At 40.5% G+C, this 17,013-nt stretch overlaps 1 protein-coding gene across 4 annotated transcripts in view; it reads left to right on the top strand.

The window, feature by feature from the left end:
- ARHGEF26 (Rho guanine nucleotide exchange factor 26) overlaps positions 1–17,013 on the top strand; it is a 123,468-nt gene that overhangs the window by 55,069 nt on the left and 51,386 nt on the right. For all 4 annotated transcript variants that reach the window (XM_059163714.1, XM_059163713.1, XM_059163712.1 and 1 more), the window contains 2 exons: positions 12,077–12,229; positions 14,283–14,412. In XM_059163714.1, the coding sequence (XP_059019697.1) occupies positions 12,077–12,229; positions 14,283–14,412 (283 nt within the window). The remainder of the gene's footprint in view (positions 1–12,076; positions 12,230–14,282; positions 14,413–17,013) is intronic.

Below are 17,013 nucleotides of genomic sequence, written 5' to 3'. Positions count from 1 at the left end.
ACCTCTTCTATCTGATCCTAATCTTCCTATCTTCTGCTTAGAGGGACCCTTATCATTGTACTGGGCCTGCCTGGATAAGCTAGGATGACTTCCCATTTCAAGAGCCTTAATCACATCTGCAAAGTCATTTTAGCATGGAAAGGGACATGGACATCTTCGGGGACCATGATTCAGCCTGCCACAGGGCGCCCTACACAGAAACACAGTGCCTTTTGTGTTTTTGCCAAGTATGCCTGTGCCTTGCCTAGCTTAAAGCCTCTTAATTGTGACATGATTTCTTACAGTGTAAAGTAAATTTCTCAGTAGAAAATGGTTATTTTGCCCTGGTTTGTTGCTTTCCCCTTTATAACTCACGGAAAAGGTACCAAAGCATAGTAGGACCTCAAAAGGACCGATTAGATCCTCCTCTAATTTTGTCATTGCTAAGTACCTATTAATTTTTTTTTTAAGTTATTGAGGACATGCATACCTGTGATTTTGAGACTTTTTGGTGGATGGCAGGATTAGTTTATTCCTGCCCACCCACCCAGACTTAATTGATAGAAATATAGGAGTTGGGCTTATTGTCCTTGAACAGAGTGGACTGGAAAAGCAAGACCACTTAATGGCATTATTTAAAAGATCTGTGAGTTCTAGGCATTCCTATTGGAGGGAAAGGCATTTGTTGCACTTTAAATGATAATGTTAATGAACGTGTACCATGTGCCAGACCATGTTGTAACCACTTAACATGTTTTAATTCATTCAGTCATCATGACAACCCGCATGAGGTCATACCATTATTATTCCCATTTTACAAATGAGGAAATGGGACTTACTGATGTTGGGCAAGTTGCCTGAGGTTATACCACTAATAAAAGAGAGAACCGGCATTTGAATCTCGGCCATTTGGCTCCTGAGCCTGCGCACGTGTTCCAGAGGTGCATTGTGATGGTACACCCTTAGCCTTGTTACAATATGTGTGAAATTGACTTTATCTGGAAGTGTACTCATTTACAGCTATTACTGTCTAATAGAGTTTACTCGTGAGATAAGAGATCATAGTTTCCCAATACTGGGAAAAAGCAGGAACCCAGGTCTTTGGTATTGAGATGGTGATTTGGAGGCTAATGATCTCACCATCCCTCTTTTTGTTCCTTCAAGTTCCCCTCCGTTTGGCCCCTCCCTCCCCACCCCCCCACCCCGGAATGTTTCCCTCTTTGCTGTGTTGCTGGTGGTCTTTCTGGGGCTGATTACTGTGTGTGGCAGGACTGAAGATTGACCCCGTCTTCTCCATTCAGTTGTTGTTTTGTTTTAGTAAATGAAGAAACAGATTTATCATGATCTAAAATCAACTTACAGCCAGGATGACAATTTGTTTATCCCATAGATCCTGTTCTTTGGGTATTTTGCTAACCAGTGCTAATATCATCTAAAAGGAAAGCATTTTAAAAGTCCTTGATGAAAGTTGGAGAGGGCTGTGGGAAGGGGGTGGGGGTGGGGACTGGAGCCAGCTGCTGTATAAACTGGAACAGGTTTGAAAAATGTCAGAGAGGATATGAAATTCTATTTCCCTTGTATAGACAAGCAGCATGTTTCTTTTTCTAAATTGTGCCTTAATTGTTTTTCTTTTTGATGAAATTGATGGGAGCCATAGGAAGTATCTCTTACTTGAGGAGGACAGCTTTTGGGGACATGGTTAATAAAGAAAAGCAGAGATGCAGAGATGTGGGGTTTACTTTAAATGTTCTTCTTTGCGGATTGAATTCTGATTGAAATACTGTGGGCACCACCTAAAAGGATCTGGAAATAGTGCCTGAAGAGAAATGTGTTCTTTTGTGTGCTGGTTTTATTCCAGAATGACCAACCCACAATAGGAAAGGGGGCTTCAGCACGAAGACTGTTTTGTTTTACTTGACTTTGTTCCAGTATTCTATAAATTTATTCTCGGTGCTTTTTCCCAGCAGCCACCAGAAATCCACGTTTTCCCGGTTTGTTTATAATTGATAATTTATATTCCCAACTGCATCCACAAAAGGCCCAAGGCAACTTACAGTAAAGGACATGTTTGAGTGCGGAATGAGTGTGTCCGTTTAAGTGGGAAACAGAAGACCCGGTAGTGAGGAGGAGAGCCCACGTGCTCAGGTACCTCTCCTGCTGGCGTTACTAGGAGTGAGGGTTAAACACAGTAATCTTCTTCCAGGTGGCGATGGTAAAGGGGTCACAGAATTGGTTATGTAACTGTCATCTAATAAAAGGAAACAGTTCCTCAGAAGTCATAAATCTTGCCTAGGTTGTGAGTTTTCAAAGGATTTTTGCCAGGCCGTGGATTAGAGGAATTACCCCTGAAGTTACAAACCCAGGATCTCAGATGCTGTGTATAAAGCGTAAACACGCATGCGCCATGCAATATTTGCCGACCTACAAAGCTGTTCGGAGCCACCTCGCCCCAACCCACCCATACCACGAGCACCCTGGTAGTTTAATGTAGTTATTAAAGCACACCTGGTGGGTACTTGCTTCATATTGTTACAGGCTGTAGCTCTCCTTGGAAGATGGCACTTTAACAAAGGGGAAAGGGCAGGCATCTAGTATTGATTTCATTTGGCACATTTATTGAGTGCTTATTCTTTGCTAGGTTCCTGCAGATTCAGTGGTGAGCCAGGCTTACTTGATCTCCGTCCACATGGCCATATATAAAATTGGGGGGTGATTTTCCATTGTGTGGAAATTAACAGTTGTGTTCAAATAAAACAAAAATTAAAAACTGTAAAGCAGTGCATAATAAGTCAGGGCATCACTGGCCCATTCATACAGCAGCATTTATCTCTTCTAAGGACCTTTGGATAAGAGTACTGGCTGATGCTTTCTGTCCTTCATTAGCATGTGACCCTCATTCTGGGAGAAGTACCATAGGGATGAATGCACGTGAGTAGCACCGAAACAAGATAATCTAGCATGCAGTCAGTTACCATGGGAACAAGCCCCTTTTCCTCCAATGTATTTTTGTGAAGATTCAGATGATAACTACTTTAAATTCTCATTTTTAAGTGAAAATAGTCTAATGACATTAAAAATGCAGGAACTTTTAAAACACTGTTTTCCTATCTTGGTGTGGTCCTTTTTCTTTCCCTTTGAGTATGTACATTACCAGTGAGAGGAAGAACTAATTAAAGGGGAGCCTTAGGGGACATAGAGGAGCATTGGGGGCACTTAGCTCCCTAGTCTCTCTTTGCCTTTCTCTTCCCTGGTCCCCAGCTCCACCCTCCTTTTTTTTGGGATTTGCTAGGTGCCTTGAGCTAAAGGTACCCAGGGGAGCAGGATTTAAACGCAAGCAAGCTCTGTGTTGTGTGGTATCTAGAGTAAGAAAACCCTTAGTTTCTTTCACCTTTCATAGGACAGTCTCTTCTGTCCTATGCCTAGGCCGATCTTAGATGTTTTCATAGGATGATAAGCATCTCTTGACAAAGACCATCCTGGAGATTTAAAGGATCCAGCAGGAGATATCAGAATGGGAGTTAGGGCTCCCAGAACATTTTTGTTTAGGATTTTTTTTCATCTCACATTCCCAACCACTCTTAATTTCAACCCTTATCCCTTACCCATTTAGAGAGAAAATTTCAGAAGGAAAGGCTAAATAGAACAGGGCAAGATACATCGTCTGCTGAGGAAGAAACAGCCTGAAACCTTGACCAGATTAGGATGTAGGGGAGTCTGACTGAGAAACTACAGCCTCTGTTTTTGTCAAATTAACATATTTTCCATGATTGCCAGTCTAGGGAAGCATTCATAGGTGAACTTCATCTTATTCATCGATTTTGACTGATCCCAAATGTCTGCTTGGAGTGCAGACTCTGCCTCTGGGGAGAGGGCCACAGTTGGTTGGTGATGCCTACCGTGGGTCTGTGGTCGTACTCTTGTCCTGCACTGCTATCCCCAGTCCAGTGCAGTCGTAAAAGAAATCAATGCCCATCTTTTAGTGTTGACACAACCACCAACGCAAAGCCCCGAGCAAGCCCCAGGTCTCACTTATCTACAGCAGAATATAAATTCATTTTTGGTAGAGTACAGAATGTTCTGTTGGTGCTCTGTTAGGAAAGTGTTTCCAGCAGCACATAGTTTGCTGCTACTTATCTGGAATATTTCTTTGTTTAGTGGAGATATTTTATTATATAACAACAACTTAGACGTGTGAAACCTGCCTGGTATGTTACATGTCTCCAGCCCAAGTGAATATGACCCTCTCTGGTGGGAGACAGCAGCTGTTTCGATTGACAGCTTATTCAAGTGAGGTTGTAGTCCAAGAATGATTTGAGTTTGCTTTCTGGGCAGATGGATATTAATGAAGGAAAAGTACCTTGAAAGGATGCCATTCCAGGAAGGGCACAGGACAGCGGTGATTATAACCAGATCCCTACTTTCTGGGCTCTCCCGCTAGAGTGCAGAGTGCTTCTTAGACCAACTAGAATCCTCTCTAAATTGGGTAGGGGAAGGGGCTGGTCTGGCAGGTTTTTTAGAGTGTAGCTGGCACTGAACAGACTTGGACTGCACCTGGTCTCATTTTGGTGACCCTACTTGACAGGACTGTGTCTTCATCAGCTGGTGACCCTCCCTGTACCCGGCATTGTTCTACGAATCCAGTCGTTAGTTTAAAAAAAAAAAACAAAAAACAAAAAACCTCGTTCACTTGATTTATCCGTGAGTAAAGCAAAGTAGAGACTGACCAATTTGTGGGTGTTACATGTTTGGTAAAAGACCCATAAAACAAAATTACTTGAACATGTTTTATCTTTAATTTTCTATTTCAAACACAAATTTGATTTGTCACATCACATATTTGATTAATATGTTTCAGGTACTGTGGCCAGGTTTTTTGGTCATATAATGGTTAGGGTCAGTACTTGAACAAAGAACACATGGTCCCTGTCCTCTAGACCTTGCTAAGAGAGACAAACATAAACACAATCATAATATAATTAGTTACAATGATAGTAGTGATACCAAAGGAGAAGTAGGTGTTTATAAAGACGTGGAATGACCCAACCCAGAGGGCCAGGGAAAACTTCTTGAAGGATATGGAATTTAATCCGAGACTTGAAAGATTGAGCCAGGGTTTGGTAGGGAAAGTGGAGCGCAGCTGGGCACAGGGGGGCAAGAAATGAATGACTCTGAGTTTTGCAGGGCACCTGTAAACCAGTGTTTGCTTCTGGTGCAACAGGCAGGACCAGAACACATCACTAGCTGTGGCCTTCCTGGTGGTCTCTCCTGGAGGCTGCCCCTGGGGTGGCCCACAGCTCTTCCACTGTCCTGTGGATCTGGCCACAGCATAAATCCACAGGGGTGGAGGGAGTCCTGACTACGCTGATGTGTGCGATTTATGTGCTGAGATGATTCAACAGCTGACGGTCTTCTTGGAAAATACTTTAGTGCTTTCTCAGCTCCAGCTGTAAGTCTTTTTGCTGGCTGTCTAGACTGAAGGATGGGCGGTGCTCAGGGGCAAGCTCAGTGGGCATCTGTTCGCAGAAGTGGTAGGGGTGGTTTGAGCACGGGCGCTGGACTCAGGAAAGCCATGACTCTGGTTCAGATGGAGGCTCAGATGTTTTGAGTTTTGACTTAAGCTCTCTTAGCCTTGGTTTTGTCATCTCTAAAATGGGTCTAATAGTCATCTCAGGAAGTAGGCTTGAAGACTAAATTTAAAATGAGGCGGTATATCGCAAGCATGTAGCACTGGGCTTGGTAATCATTCGTATCGACTGTTTGCTCCTTGATGTCTACCGCAGCCTGTCACCTTAAGCTAGACACGTGTGAGGAGATTTCGCTGGTTAACTGATTGAATCACATTTGTTGTTTGTTTAATTCCTCTATATATTGGTAGATTTACCCTACAGTCCTCAAGAGCTATCAGGAATACTCCCGTTTGACATGCCAGTCACAGTGCCAATGAGCTTAATTCTTAATTCTTAATGATGGCTGTTAGTAAGGTATTGAGTATATGTATAGCTCAAATTTGTGTCTTTTCTACCCATTACAGAAGGAAGAAGGGGAAACTAACAAAAGGACATGTGCCAATTATATCAGAAACAGCTACCTCATTGGTGACTTTGTTTTTACCCCACAATGCAGTTCTGCATTTAAGACCATCACTTGCTAAAGCAGCCACAGAAAGCCTTGAGAATATGCAAAGAAGTCTTAGAAGGAAGTCTAGGAAGTCTTAGAGGAAAAAGAATACCAGGCTATGATTAAGCTTTTCTACCATAGACTTGCTTTAAGTCATCTTGAAGTTCCAACTCCTGAGACGCCACCGTGGTGTCCTTGGTGTCTGACCATTCTCTGCACAACTGGGGAGCTACATGGGCAGGTCGCAATCATCTGAAACATGGGTGTGATAGTGCTGTGCCCTTGAGACAACAGTCAAAAAGGGCTAACTTGGGTTTCTGGTTAGGAGGTACTGTTTCCAGGAAGCCTCTTCTGGTACCTTAGAGGTTTCTCAAAATCTAGACTTTAATGATGAGAATAGAATTTTGGGGAGAAAAAAGAAAGAGCAAAAGATTGTGTAACATTGTTTATAAAACATGATCATCTTGGTAATGCTACAGAAATGAAATAATGAAGTATTGTTCCAGAAAAACAAAACAAAACAAAACAAACATTCACAGTACTGAAATATATTTCCATTAAAATGTTGTCCTTCAAATAAGCCAAATTACTTCACAAACTCATTTAAATTTCATTGAGGGAACCAGAATGCTGTTACTCAGGTTTGATTTGGATCTCCAGCATCTTTGGTTATTGAAATAATATCTCATTCTTCAATAATAACTTTTTTGGTCTTTTTGTAGCTCAGCTCACTTAGTAAAATATGCAAATTTGCCAAAATAACCAGTAGATAATTTCACATAGGAAGCTTTAAATTATGTCTTAATTATGCTAATGTCAAAATAAAAGATGGGTGGCTTGGTTTATATTATACTGAAGTAAGTAGCATAAACACATATTTCATTAGTGCTTTGTTTTTAATCTTGTACTTTGGCAAGGCTTTTACTGTGATAAATGAATTTTCCTTTTCATTGGGAAAAGCCAACTTACTGTTGTTTTTGGTTATGTAGTTGCATTCCTTCAGACTATAATAGTTAGTTAAAGACAAGAAACGGATTAGGAATATTTGCTTCTGAAACATTCTTTTCTTAGATTTACATGGTAATGACCTTATGAATGGTTTCTTATTTTTTCAGTTTTCTTTGAACATTTTCCTGAAAGACACGTGGAGTTAAAATAATGAACAAATATTTTGCATTTATATGAAAACCAGCTAAAAGTGAACTAATCCTGACCACGTACTACCTAGATAGAACTCCTGTGGCTCTGAATTCTCACAGACATGTATTTTCTAGCTGTCCTTTTGATGTGTCCAAGGCAAAATTAAACTGTTCCTTCTCACATTCCCTCACTCCTAAATCCCTATCTTTGTGATCAATGGCCCCCCTTGCTGCTCAGCTGGAAATCTTGAATAGAAACCCCAGCATCTTCTTGACTTCCCATCTGATGATTTTTGTTGTTGTTGTTGTTTTGTGAACTTTTCCTCCAAATTGTTACCCCACTCTGTGTCTTCCCACACCCCCGCACCCCCACTACCAGGCTCGATGTGCACATTAGCCGTTTTGTTGGCCTGCTTGTGGTCTGTCCTCTCCCCACTTGGACTCCATCCCTTCTCTGTCCTCAGAATTCTTTGATCGAATAATTGGTTGTCTTCATCACCTCTAGTGGTTCTCATTGTCCACAGATGAAGACAAGCTCCTCAGCACACAGTCAAGCCTTTGCAGTCTGGCGCTGACCTACTTTTCAGTCCTCATTCTCTGCCTTTGGTCCTCCTGTGGTCAACACCTCAGCCCCACTGAATGCCAGTTTCCCGATTCGTGCCTGTAGCTACATTGTTTCCCCTGCCCCTTTGCTCCCCCTAATGCCATCCTCATACCTTTCCTCGCTATCAGTCACCAGCCCTCTGGACTTTTCACTGGATGCCTCTGTTATAGGTCTTGTATTGTAATTAACGGGTGCCATGCTTCCCATGGGCTACTCATCTATGCGTGCTGGGAAGGAAAGGATCATTTTCTATTCAATTTTCACTTAATGAAACAATCTCTTCTTGGCTTATAGCTCAGTTTCTTCTGTACTGATTCTTGGTATTATACTATCACTTCCGGGTATATACTACTTTTGGCAGAGTCAGTGAGGTTAAAGTTCCACCTCTAGGTATATGACTCCAAAGACTTGGAAACAAGGACTCAGACGGATGCTTGTGTGCAAATGTTCATAGCAGAATCATTTATTCACAATGGCCATAGGGTAGAAACAGCCTAAGTGTCCATCAGCTGATGAATGGATAAGTTTAATATGATATACATACACAATAGAGTATTATTCAGCCATAAAGGGAATAAAGTTCTGTTATATATGTCAGCATGGATTAACCTAGAAAACATTACCCACTAAATGTAATAAGCCAGACAAAAGGCACAAATAACTTATGATTCCACATATATGAGATATCTTGAGTAGGCAAATTTATAGAGATAGAAAGTAGATTAGAAGTAGTCAGAAGGCACCTAGGTGGCTCAGTTGGTTGTGTCTGACACTTGATTTCAGCTCAGGCCATGATCTCAGCATTGTGAGATTGAGCCCCATGTTAATGTTGGGCTCCATACTGGCTGTGGAACCTGCTTGGGATTCTCAATCCCCTTCCCTCTCAGCCCCCCCACTCCCCACCAAAAAGAAGTGATTAGTGGCTGAGGAGAACAGAAATGGAGCATTATTACGTAAAGGGTATAACATTTCTATTGGAGGTGATGAAAATATTTTGGGAATAGTGGTAAAAGTTGTACAACATAACGAATATAATTAATGCCATTGAATTAAAAATGGTTAAAATGGCAAATTTTGTTACATATATTTTACCCCAATTAAAAACATACATAGTTCATGTAATTTAATAAAAGATACTGACGCCACCACCCTTAGGCACATGTGTTCCAACATGTGGTTGTATGCAAACATGTTGTCTTTCTTTTTTTTTTTTAATTATTTTTATTAACATATAATGTATTATTTGCCCCAGGGGTACAGGTCTGTGAATCATCAGTCTTACACATTTCACAGCACTCACCATAGCACATACCCTCCCCAGTATCCATAACCCCATCACCCTCTCCAGACCCCCCTCCACCCAGCAACCTCAGTTTGTTTTGTGAGATTAAGAGTCTCTTATGGTTTGTCTCCTTCCCGATCCCATCTTGTTTCATTTTTTCCTTCCCTACCCCTCAAACCCCCCACTATATCCTCAATGTTTATCGTCCTTACCTTCACAATATAACACGGATTTCTTGAAGTCAGGAACCCGTCTTTATAGAAAATATCTTTTAAGAAATGGCTTTTAGGGGCACCTGGGTGGCTCAGTGGGCTGAAGCCTCTGCCTTCGGCTCGGGTCGTGATCCCAGGGTCCTGGGATCGAGCCCCATATCGGGCTCTCTGCTCGGCAGGGAGCCTGCTTCCTCCTCTCTCTCTCTCTCTGCCTGCCTCTCTGCCTACTTGTGATCTCTGTCTGTCAAATAAATAAATAAAATCTTTAAAAAAATAAATAAAAAAAAAAAAAAAAAAAAAGAAGAAATGGCTTTTAAATATCCTTTAGCAAACAGAGGTTTAGAGTAGGTTGTTTTTGCAATTGCTGAAACTTTTAGGAGAGCATTTGATATTTTACGTGAATGTTAATATACTTAGCCTTGACAAAGTGATATGAAGTTGTTTTGGAACATAATTTGGTATTTCTGACTATTTAGGAATTGTGCATATTAACCCTGATACCTTTGGAAGGAAAGCCAAATAACCCAGCCAAGTGTGCTTTAAGTTTTTTCTTTTGCTCTTTTCAACAAAGGGCTTGGATAATTAGGCCGATGACAATCTATGGATAGGAGTCCTACTTATTATTTTCCCTAAATCCTCCTTAAAGGAAATAAAAAATATTCTATACTTTGTCCGAGCATAAATAATTTTACTTTTCTCGGAGTTAAGGTGTATTTCTTCATCTTTTAAGATCCTATGGAAATGCTAAAAAATAAAATTGGTAATGATGACAAACTAATAGTTTATACTGCATTGTGTTTAATGTACATGTAAATATGTGAAATCAAAACCTCTTAAAATCTAGATTGTTTTATTGCTGAGTGTCAGGATATTTTTTGAAAATAACTGAGACGTAAATGTGAGAAGATGTTAGCTCATATTTACTGTTACTCATCTTGTGAAAATTTCTGTTGTCTCATTCGCTGTCAGCCTTGAGTTTTGTATTTGGAATCCACCCAGCAAACTAGTTAGGAGTGATGATGTGATGAATGCTAAAAAGGTTATTGAAAACTAAATTTCTCATGGGGCGCCTGGGTGGCTTCCTCAGTTAAGCCTCTGCCTTCAGCTCAGGTCATGATGGGGGTGGGGTGCTGGGATTGAACCCTGCCTTGGGCTCCCTGCTCAGTGGGGAGTGTGCTTCTCCCCCTACCCCTCTTCCTCCTCATGTGCTCTCTTTCTCTTGCTCTCAGATAAATAAAATAAAATAGAATAAAATTAAATTAAATTAAAAAAGAAAACTAAATTTCTCTTGTATGACTATTCCAGAGGTCAAAATTAGAAATCACTGTTAATTTCACTTTCATTAGACTTTTTTTGGAAGGTGCTTTGGCCACATGGTAAAAGTGCTTTCTAACAGATTTTCCTATCCCTCCAAACATGGACAGTAAATGGGATCTAGGGAGTTTCATCTCAATTTTTACTGTGTATTTGAATTATCTGAAGATCTTGATAAAATGCAGGTTCGGACTAGTGGGATGGACATGGGTGGTGAGATTCTGCATTTCTAGTAAGCTCTTAGATGCCTGGTCTGTGGACTGCAATTTTGAGCAGCATTGCTCTGGGTGGAAACTTATTTCAAATATCTGATTTTGATGTTCTGTTAAAATTGGCTGCCCTCCAGAGTTGCTAGATAAAATACAGGGTGTTTGCTCAAGACGTCCCATTTACTATTTTTGCACATATCGTGTACTACAAAATAATTCATTTATCTGAAATTTAATTTTCACTGACTGGACGCCAGATAGATAGATATAAATATACCCCAAATCTGGCAATTCTAAAATGTGATCTTAATAATTTCTGAATACAGTTAAATATCAGCATATTTTTAGATATAAAATAATATGATTATTTTCAGAGAAAAGATGCAGAATTAGGTTTATTTCAGACTTTTCTTTTCTTTTTTTGAGAGAGAAAGAGAGAGAGAGAGATCGTGATTAAGCAGGAGAGGGGAAGTGGGAGAGGGAGAGAGAGAATCTTTTTTTTTTCATTTAAAGATTTTATTTATTTATTTGATCGATAGAGATCACAAGTAGAGAGAGGCAGGCAGAGAAAGAGCGAAGAGGAAGCAGGCTCCCCACGGAGCAGACAGCCCAATGTGGGGCTCGATCCCAGGACCCCGGGATCATGACCTGAGGTGAAGGTAGAGGCTTTAACCCACTGAGCCACCCAGGCGCCCAAGAGAGAGAGAATCTTAAGCAGGCTCCATGCTCAGTAGCATGGAGCCAGACACAGGACTCTATCTCAAGACTGTGAGATCATGATCCGAACAGAAATCAACAGTTGGGCACTTAACTGCCTGAGCCACTCAGTTGCCCCTCTGACTTGTTTTTTCAGTACTTATTTAGATATTTTGCTCATAGGCTTTTCAATACAATCAAATATGGAAACATGACTGCACCCCCTCCAGTATCTAGGAAATTCTTGGAAAAAGAGTGAAATCTGTACATTCTAAAATATATCTGATAGCACAGAAGTACCTGTTATCAGTATTTTCAGTTGAACACTTGAAATAATAAGATGTTAATATGATAGATTTGAATTTAGACAATCTTTATAGTTTTTTTCTTGTTATCTCTTCGAGTTGGTATTGTGTACTCCTGGTACTTTCAAATCCTGTGTATAATTACATTACATGAGAATGGTCTTTCATTTTCTTCAAGTGTATGTAAGAAAACGTAAATGCTTTTCTTTGTTTTTCCAGATTCTTTACAGAGTTGGAAGCAAGACATCAGAGTAATATCTTCATAGATGACATAAGTGACATTGTGGAAAAGCACACAGCCTCCACATTTGACCCATATGTGAAGTACTGCACAAACGAAGTCTACCAGCAACGCACACTACAGAAATTGTTGTAAGAGATGTTATTGAACGTTACGGTGAATAGCCTAACCTCGTTTTAATTAGGTCACATTGATTGAAATTAATTGATCTCTTACATCGTATTTAGAAATGCCTTCTGATAAGCTGCTTCCCAGTACTGCTTTCAGGGTGAGGGTGTTTGAATAGAAATATCTAGTCTGTGGACAACTTTCTCTCTAAAGCAATTATGAAATTATGGCTTCTGTTACTGTTTTCCTTGTTGTTGTTTTAAATTGCTGTAAGACACAGAGTGACCATTATTCTAAAACTTCCGTTTTCCAAGCCATTAACTGGCCATTGAGTAATTTGCCTGAGGCCAAGAGAGTATTTGAGTTGAACTAGTGGCTAGGATTCAGATTCTCTGCTCTTCTAATCTTCCTTCATTCAGGTGACAACTCCATTAATTTTTTTTTAATAGGAATTGCCGATTTTCCCCTTCTGGGTACTTAGAAGTGAAGAGAGAAGGGAAGGTCTGAAGGATAGCAAAAGAAACAAATGTTCTTAAAGACTTTAATTTGTGAAAATGATGCTTTAAAAATCCTTCCTCACCTTTTTCCCTTTGTCCTATTTAGGTTACTGAGAGTTTTGATGTGATGTGTATGGCTTTAGCCTTAAAACTCAGTGATTGTCTGTAATGTCTTGTTTTATTTCAGAAGACCCTGCTTATCTCACATAGCTCTCTGTTCTCTAGCACAGTGTGCATTGCCATTAACTCAGCTTGGGGGCTGAAGGCTATTATCAATCACCCCCCCCACCCCTGCCCCAGTGGGCTGTGACATTTACCACCACAGCCTGGAGCTCTGGTCAGCTGCTACGCAATGTGTGAGCCCCTGTGGGGTTGGTGCAGAGAGAAACGGTGCACTGAAGTTTCCAAGTCTTTGGGAAGGGCTGATTGTGCCCCTTCTTCTCTCTCCACAACCTCATGAAACTCTTGTGTGGGCAGGGGGGAAAACCAACAGCGGGCAACCCCGAATGAGGTTTTTAAGTGCAAAACCAGTGTTGTTGGCACTGTTGACATTTGGTCTGGATAAGCCTTTGCTGTGGGTGCTGTCCTGTGCTTTGTAGCAGGTTTGATAGCATCTCTGGCCTCTGTGCACGAGATGCCCCTCACTCCAGTTGTGACAACCAAGGATGTTTCTAGATGTTGCCAGATGTTCTTAGCGGCATAAATTCACCCCTTGCTTTTCTTAATCCCACACCCGTTCAGGAATCACTGGTAACTGTAGAAGATGCAAATTATATGTTTGAAAACAAAGCTTTGAGTTAGAGCTAAATTTCATTTTGTTTTCACTTTATTTTTCCAGATTTAGGAATGGTGACTAGGTACTCTTGTAACTCGATACCATTGCCTCTTCATTCATTTACTTCCCACTTCTGTAAATTTGTAGCTCATATGTTTTTCATTGTTCATATTGATATCTTCATTGCCTATCTTATATCCAGTCGTTACTATAAAAGGTAGACAAGCCATCTGTGTCTATGTCATTGTTTGTTGATTTATATATTAAAAGATCCAGTATATGAATTTATCAGAACATTTTATACAGGCATACCTAGTTTCATTGTGCTTCACTTACCTCACTTTTAACAGAAGGTTGTGGCAACCCTGCGTCGAATTAGTCTGTCGGCGCCATTTTTCCAACAATGTTTACTCACTTGGTGTCCCTGTCACATTTTAGTACTTTTCACAATATTTCAGACATTTTCTTTATTATCGTAGTTGTTACAGTGATCTGTGGTCAATGATTACGACTCACTGAGAGCTCAAGTGATGGTTAGCATTTTTTAGTCATAAAGCATGTTTTAATTAAGGTATGTGCATTATTTTTAAGACATAATGCTCTTGCACATTTAATAGACTACATGACTTTTATACACACTGGGAAACCAAAAATTCCTTTGACTGGCTTTATTGCAATATTTGCTTTATCGTAGTGGTCTGGAACCAGATCCACCATATCTTTGAGGTAGGCCTGGGATATGTTTTTACTTCTTAACTTGAGGAGGAAGTATTTTGAGTTTCTTCTTTCTTTGTTTCTTTTCAGAGCCACTAACCCATCTTTTAAGGAAGTACTGTCACGAATTGAGTCCCACGAAGACTGCAGGAACTTACCCATGATCTCCTTCCTCATTCTCCCCATGCAGAGGGTGACTCGCCTGCCCCTGCTCATGGACGTAAGACATGACCTAATGGCTCTTCCTCTGTGGGTAGCTGTGCTGCTATCAATCTGGTTAAGAAAATTATTCTTACTTCACTTAAATCAATGTACTATAGCTCTTCTTCAAATTCCTCCAACTAAATGTAAGTGTTGGAAAGTCTCACTGTGTCTGATATCTTTGGAAATTACCTTCAACTTAGGCTTGTGTGGGCACTCTGAAGATTTCAGATTATATCACTCACTTAACATTTTTTGAAATGGGAAAGATATCAGTTTATTGAAGACAAGGGGCTTGGATTCTGTTTCCAGCTGAGCCACTAGGCATGTGAGCTTGAGCAAGTCACTTAACATCTTCACTTTTCTCAGATGGATCACCAAGATCCCTTCCCTGGAGGGTTCCCAGAGGCTGTGGTGCTTCTGCTGTATGTGGGGATGAGACACACTTAAGCACTAGAAAGGGTGACTCAGTCGTTGAGCCTCTCTGCCTTCGGCTCAGGTCATGATCTTGGGGTCCTGGGATCCAGCCCCGCATCTGGCTCCCTGCTTGGCAGGAAGCCTGCTTTTCCCTCCTACCCATCACCCCCGCCGCCCCCCCTGTTTGTTTACCCTCTCTTGCTGTGTGTCTCTGTCAAATGAATAAATAAAAATCTTAAAAAAAAAAAAAAAAGAAGACATGCACTTGCCCTCATTTTTTATTGTACAAAGGAGGAGGAAAGGCCAGTGTCCTTATTTTAGGAAACATTCATGAAGAAAACAGGGATTTGATTTTGAATGGTGGCAAGACATGCCTGGGGGCATCGAGTAGAGACTATCTGGTCTGAAATGCAGCTGGGAGGACAGCCCACAGCAGCAAAGACTGAGAGAAGAACCAGGTGGCCCAGCACAGCTCCCATCTGGCTGGTGGGCCAAATTGTGTCTTTTTGATCAAGTTAAAATATTTTGCCGTAGTTTTACTTTAAAATTGGATCGTGATGTAAATGTCAGTTTTAAATGTATTTGAGTTTTGCATGTCAAAACACAGGATAAAAATACAGCAAAGAATTATGATTGAGTAAAGTTACAAGATAAATTCCATTTTCCATATTCCGTTATAAATTCACAAAGATTTCCTTAAAGCACTGACATTTTGCCGTGAGTAAAAGCATGTGATCCCAGTCACTTTGTTGGCTCTGCTGGCAGGTTGGGGGTGGGGGGCTGGTTGTTTCAGGATTCCCAGCACCCCGCTGCTCTCCAGCTTCATCTCAATTTACTACCTTCCTGCGTTTCCTTTGTGATTTTGGAACTTCTCTCCTTGCTAATATTGGGAAACTTGCAGAATTTTGAAAACTTAGTTCTCTGATTTTTTTTTTTTAATTTTATTTGTTTGACAGACAGAGATCACAAGTAGGCAGAGAGGCAGGCAGAGAGAGAAGGGGAAACAGGCTCCCTGCTGAGCAGAGAGCCCCATGCAGGACTCAATCCCAGGACCCTGAGATCATGACCTGAGCCGAAGGCAGAGGCTTTAATCCACTGAGCCACCCAGGTGCCCTGATTTTTTTTTTTAATCACATTTCTCATGTTTAAGGATGGAATGCAGCCAAGTTATCAAAACCAAATTTTGGCTTAAAAAAGGATTATTTGTAGGTTCCCTCCACACTCGTTCCCTGACTTTCCCACTCTGCATCTTCACATTGTTGTTGGCTGTCACTTCTCAGCTTTGTGACTAAAACAAGCATGTCTTTCAGGCACTAGTTCTAATGATCCTTCTTTCACGAAGCCTTCCTCATTGCCTTTCTGAGCAGATTGTCTTTTTCCCCATCTGAACACTCACAGCACCTTGAGAGAAGGGACTCTGATAAGGTAAACTTGGTGTGCGAGAAACCATGTGGCTTTTGGAGAAAGACAGATCTGGGCACAAATTCTGGCTCTCCCACTTATAGTATGATCGCTGGCAAACTGCCTAATTTCATCTGAAGCATAAGTGTAATAAGTTCTGGAGGGATTGGCATGGAAATAAATGAAGTAGTAAATGTTAAGCCTGACAGTAATAGGCAATCAGTGTTTCTTAACTAAATTCATGTATGTAGTGTTCAGGCTTGTCCTGAGTCATGTAAATATGGTGAGTTTTTCAAAGATACATTTGAGGAGCAGCTACTGTACTTTCTTCCATAAAATTTTATCAGCAGTAAAATGTCATTAAAAAAGTTTTATTTTATGAGATTTCTAACATTTTCATAAAAATATGAAACTTTGATCTAGAGAAATATTTCAAATTTTGCTATTTTTTAAAAATGAGAAATGGGTACATTTCTTGCAATGTTATGAATGTTTAAGGTTCTTTTTCTTCTGATAATGTATTTTAGCCACATTTCTTTAGATTCTGTTGATGCTGTGATCTCTCAACCTTCTGTATTTTCTCTGTTTAAGTTTGAGAAAATTGCTTGAATAGATTGGGACTCATAGAATCTAACATACTGTCTTTTACCATGTTGGAGGTTAATGCTGTGAATGGCCAGTGGGCTCAGAAGTCTTTTGGGTCAGAGACCCTTCTGAGATTGTGAATAAAGCTAGAGTCATTCTCCCTAGAAAATTCAGTAGACACAAAATTTTACATAAAATTGAAGTGTGCAAAGACAGC

The sequence above is a fragment of the Mustela lutreola genome, chromosome 2 (assembly GCF_030435805.1).
Source record: "Mustela lutreola isolate mMusLut2 chromosome 2, mMusLut2.pri, whole genome shotgun sequence".
Lineage (NCBI taxonomy): Eukaryota > Metazoa > Chordata > Mammalia > Carnivora > Mustelidae > Mustela > Mustela lutreola.
This window is presented reverse-complemented; position numbering and strand designations above follow the sequence as displayed.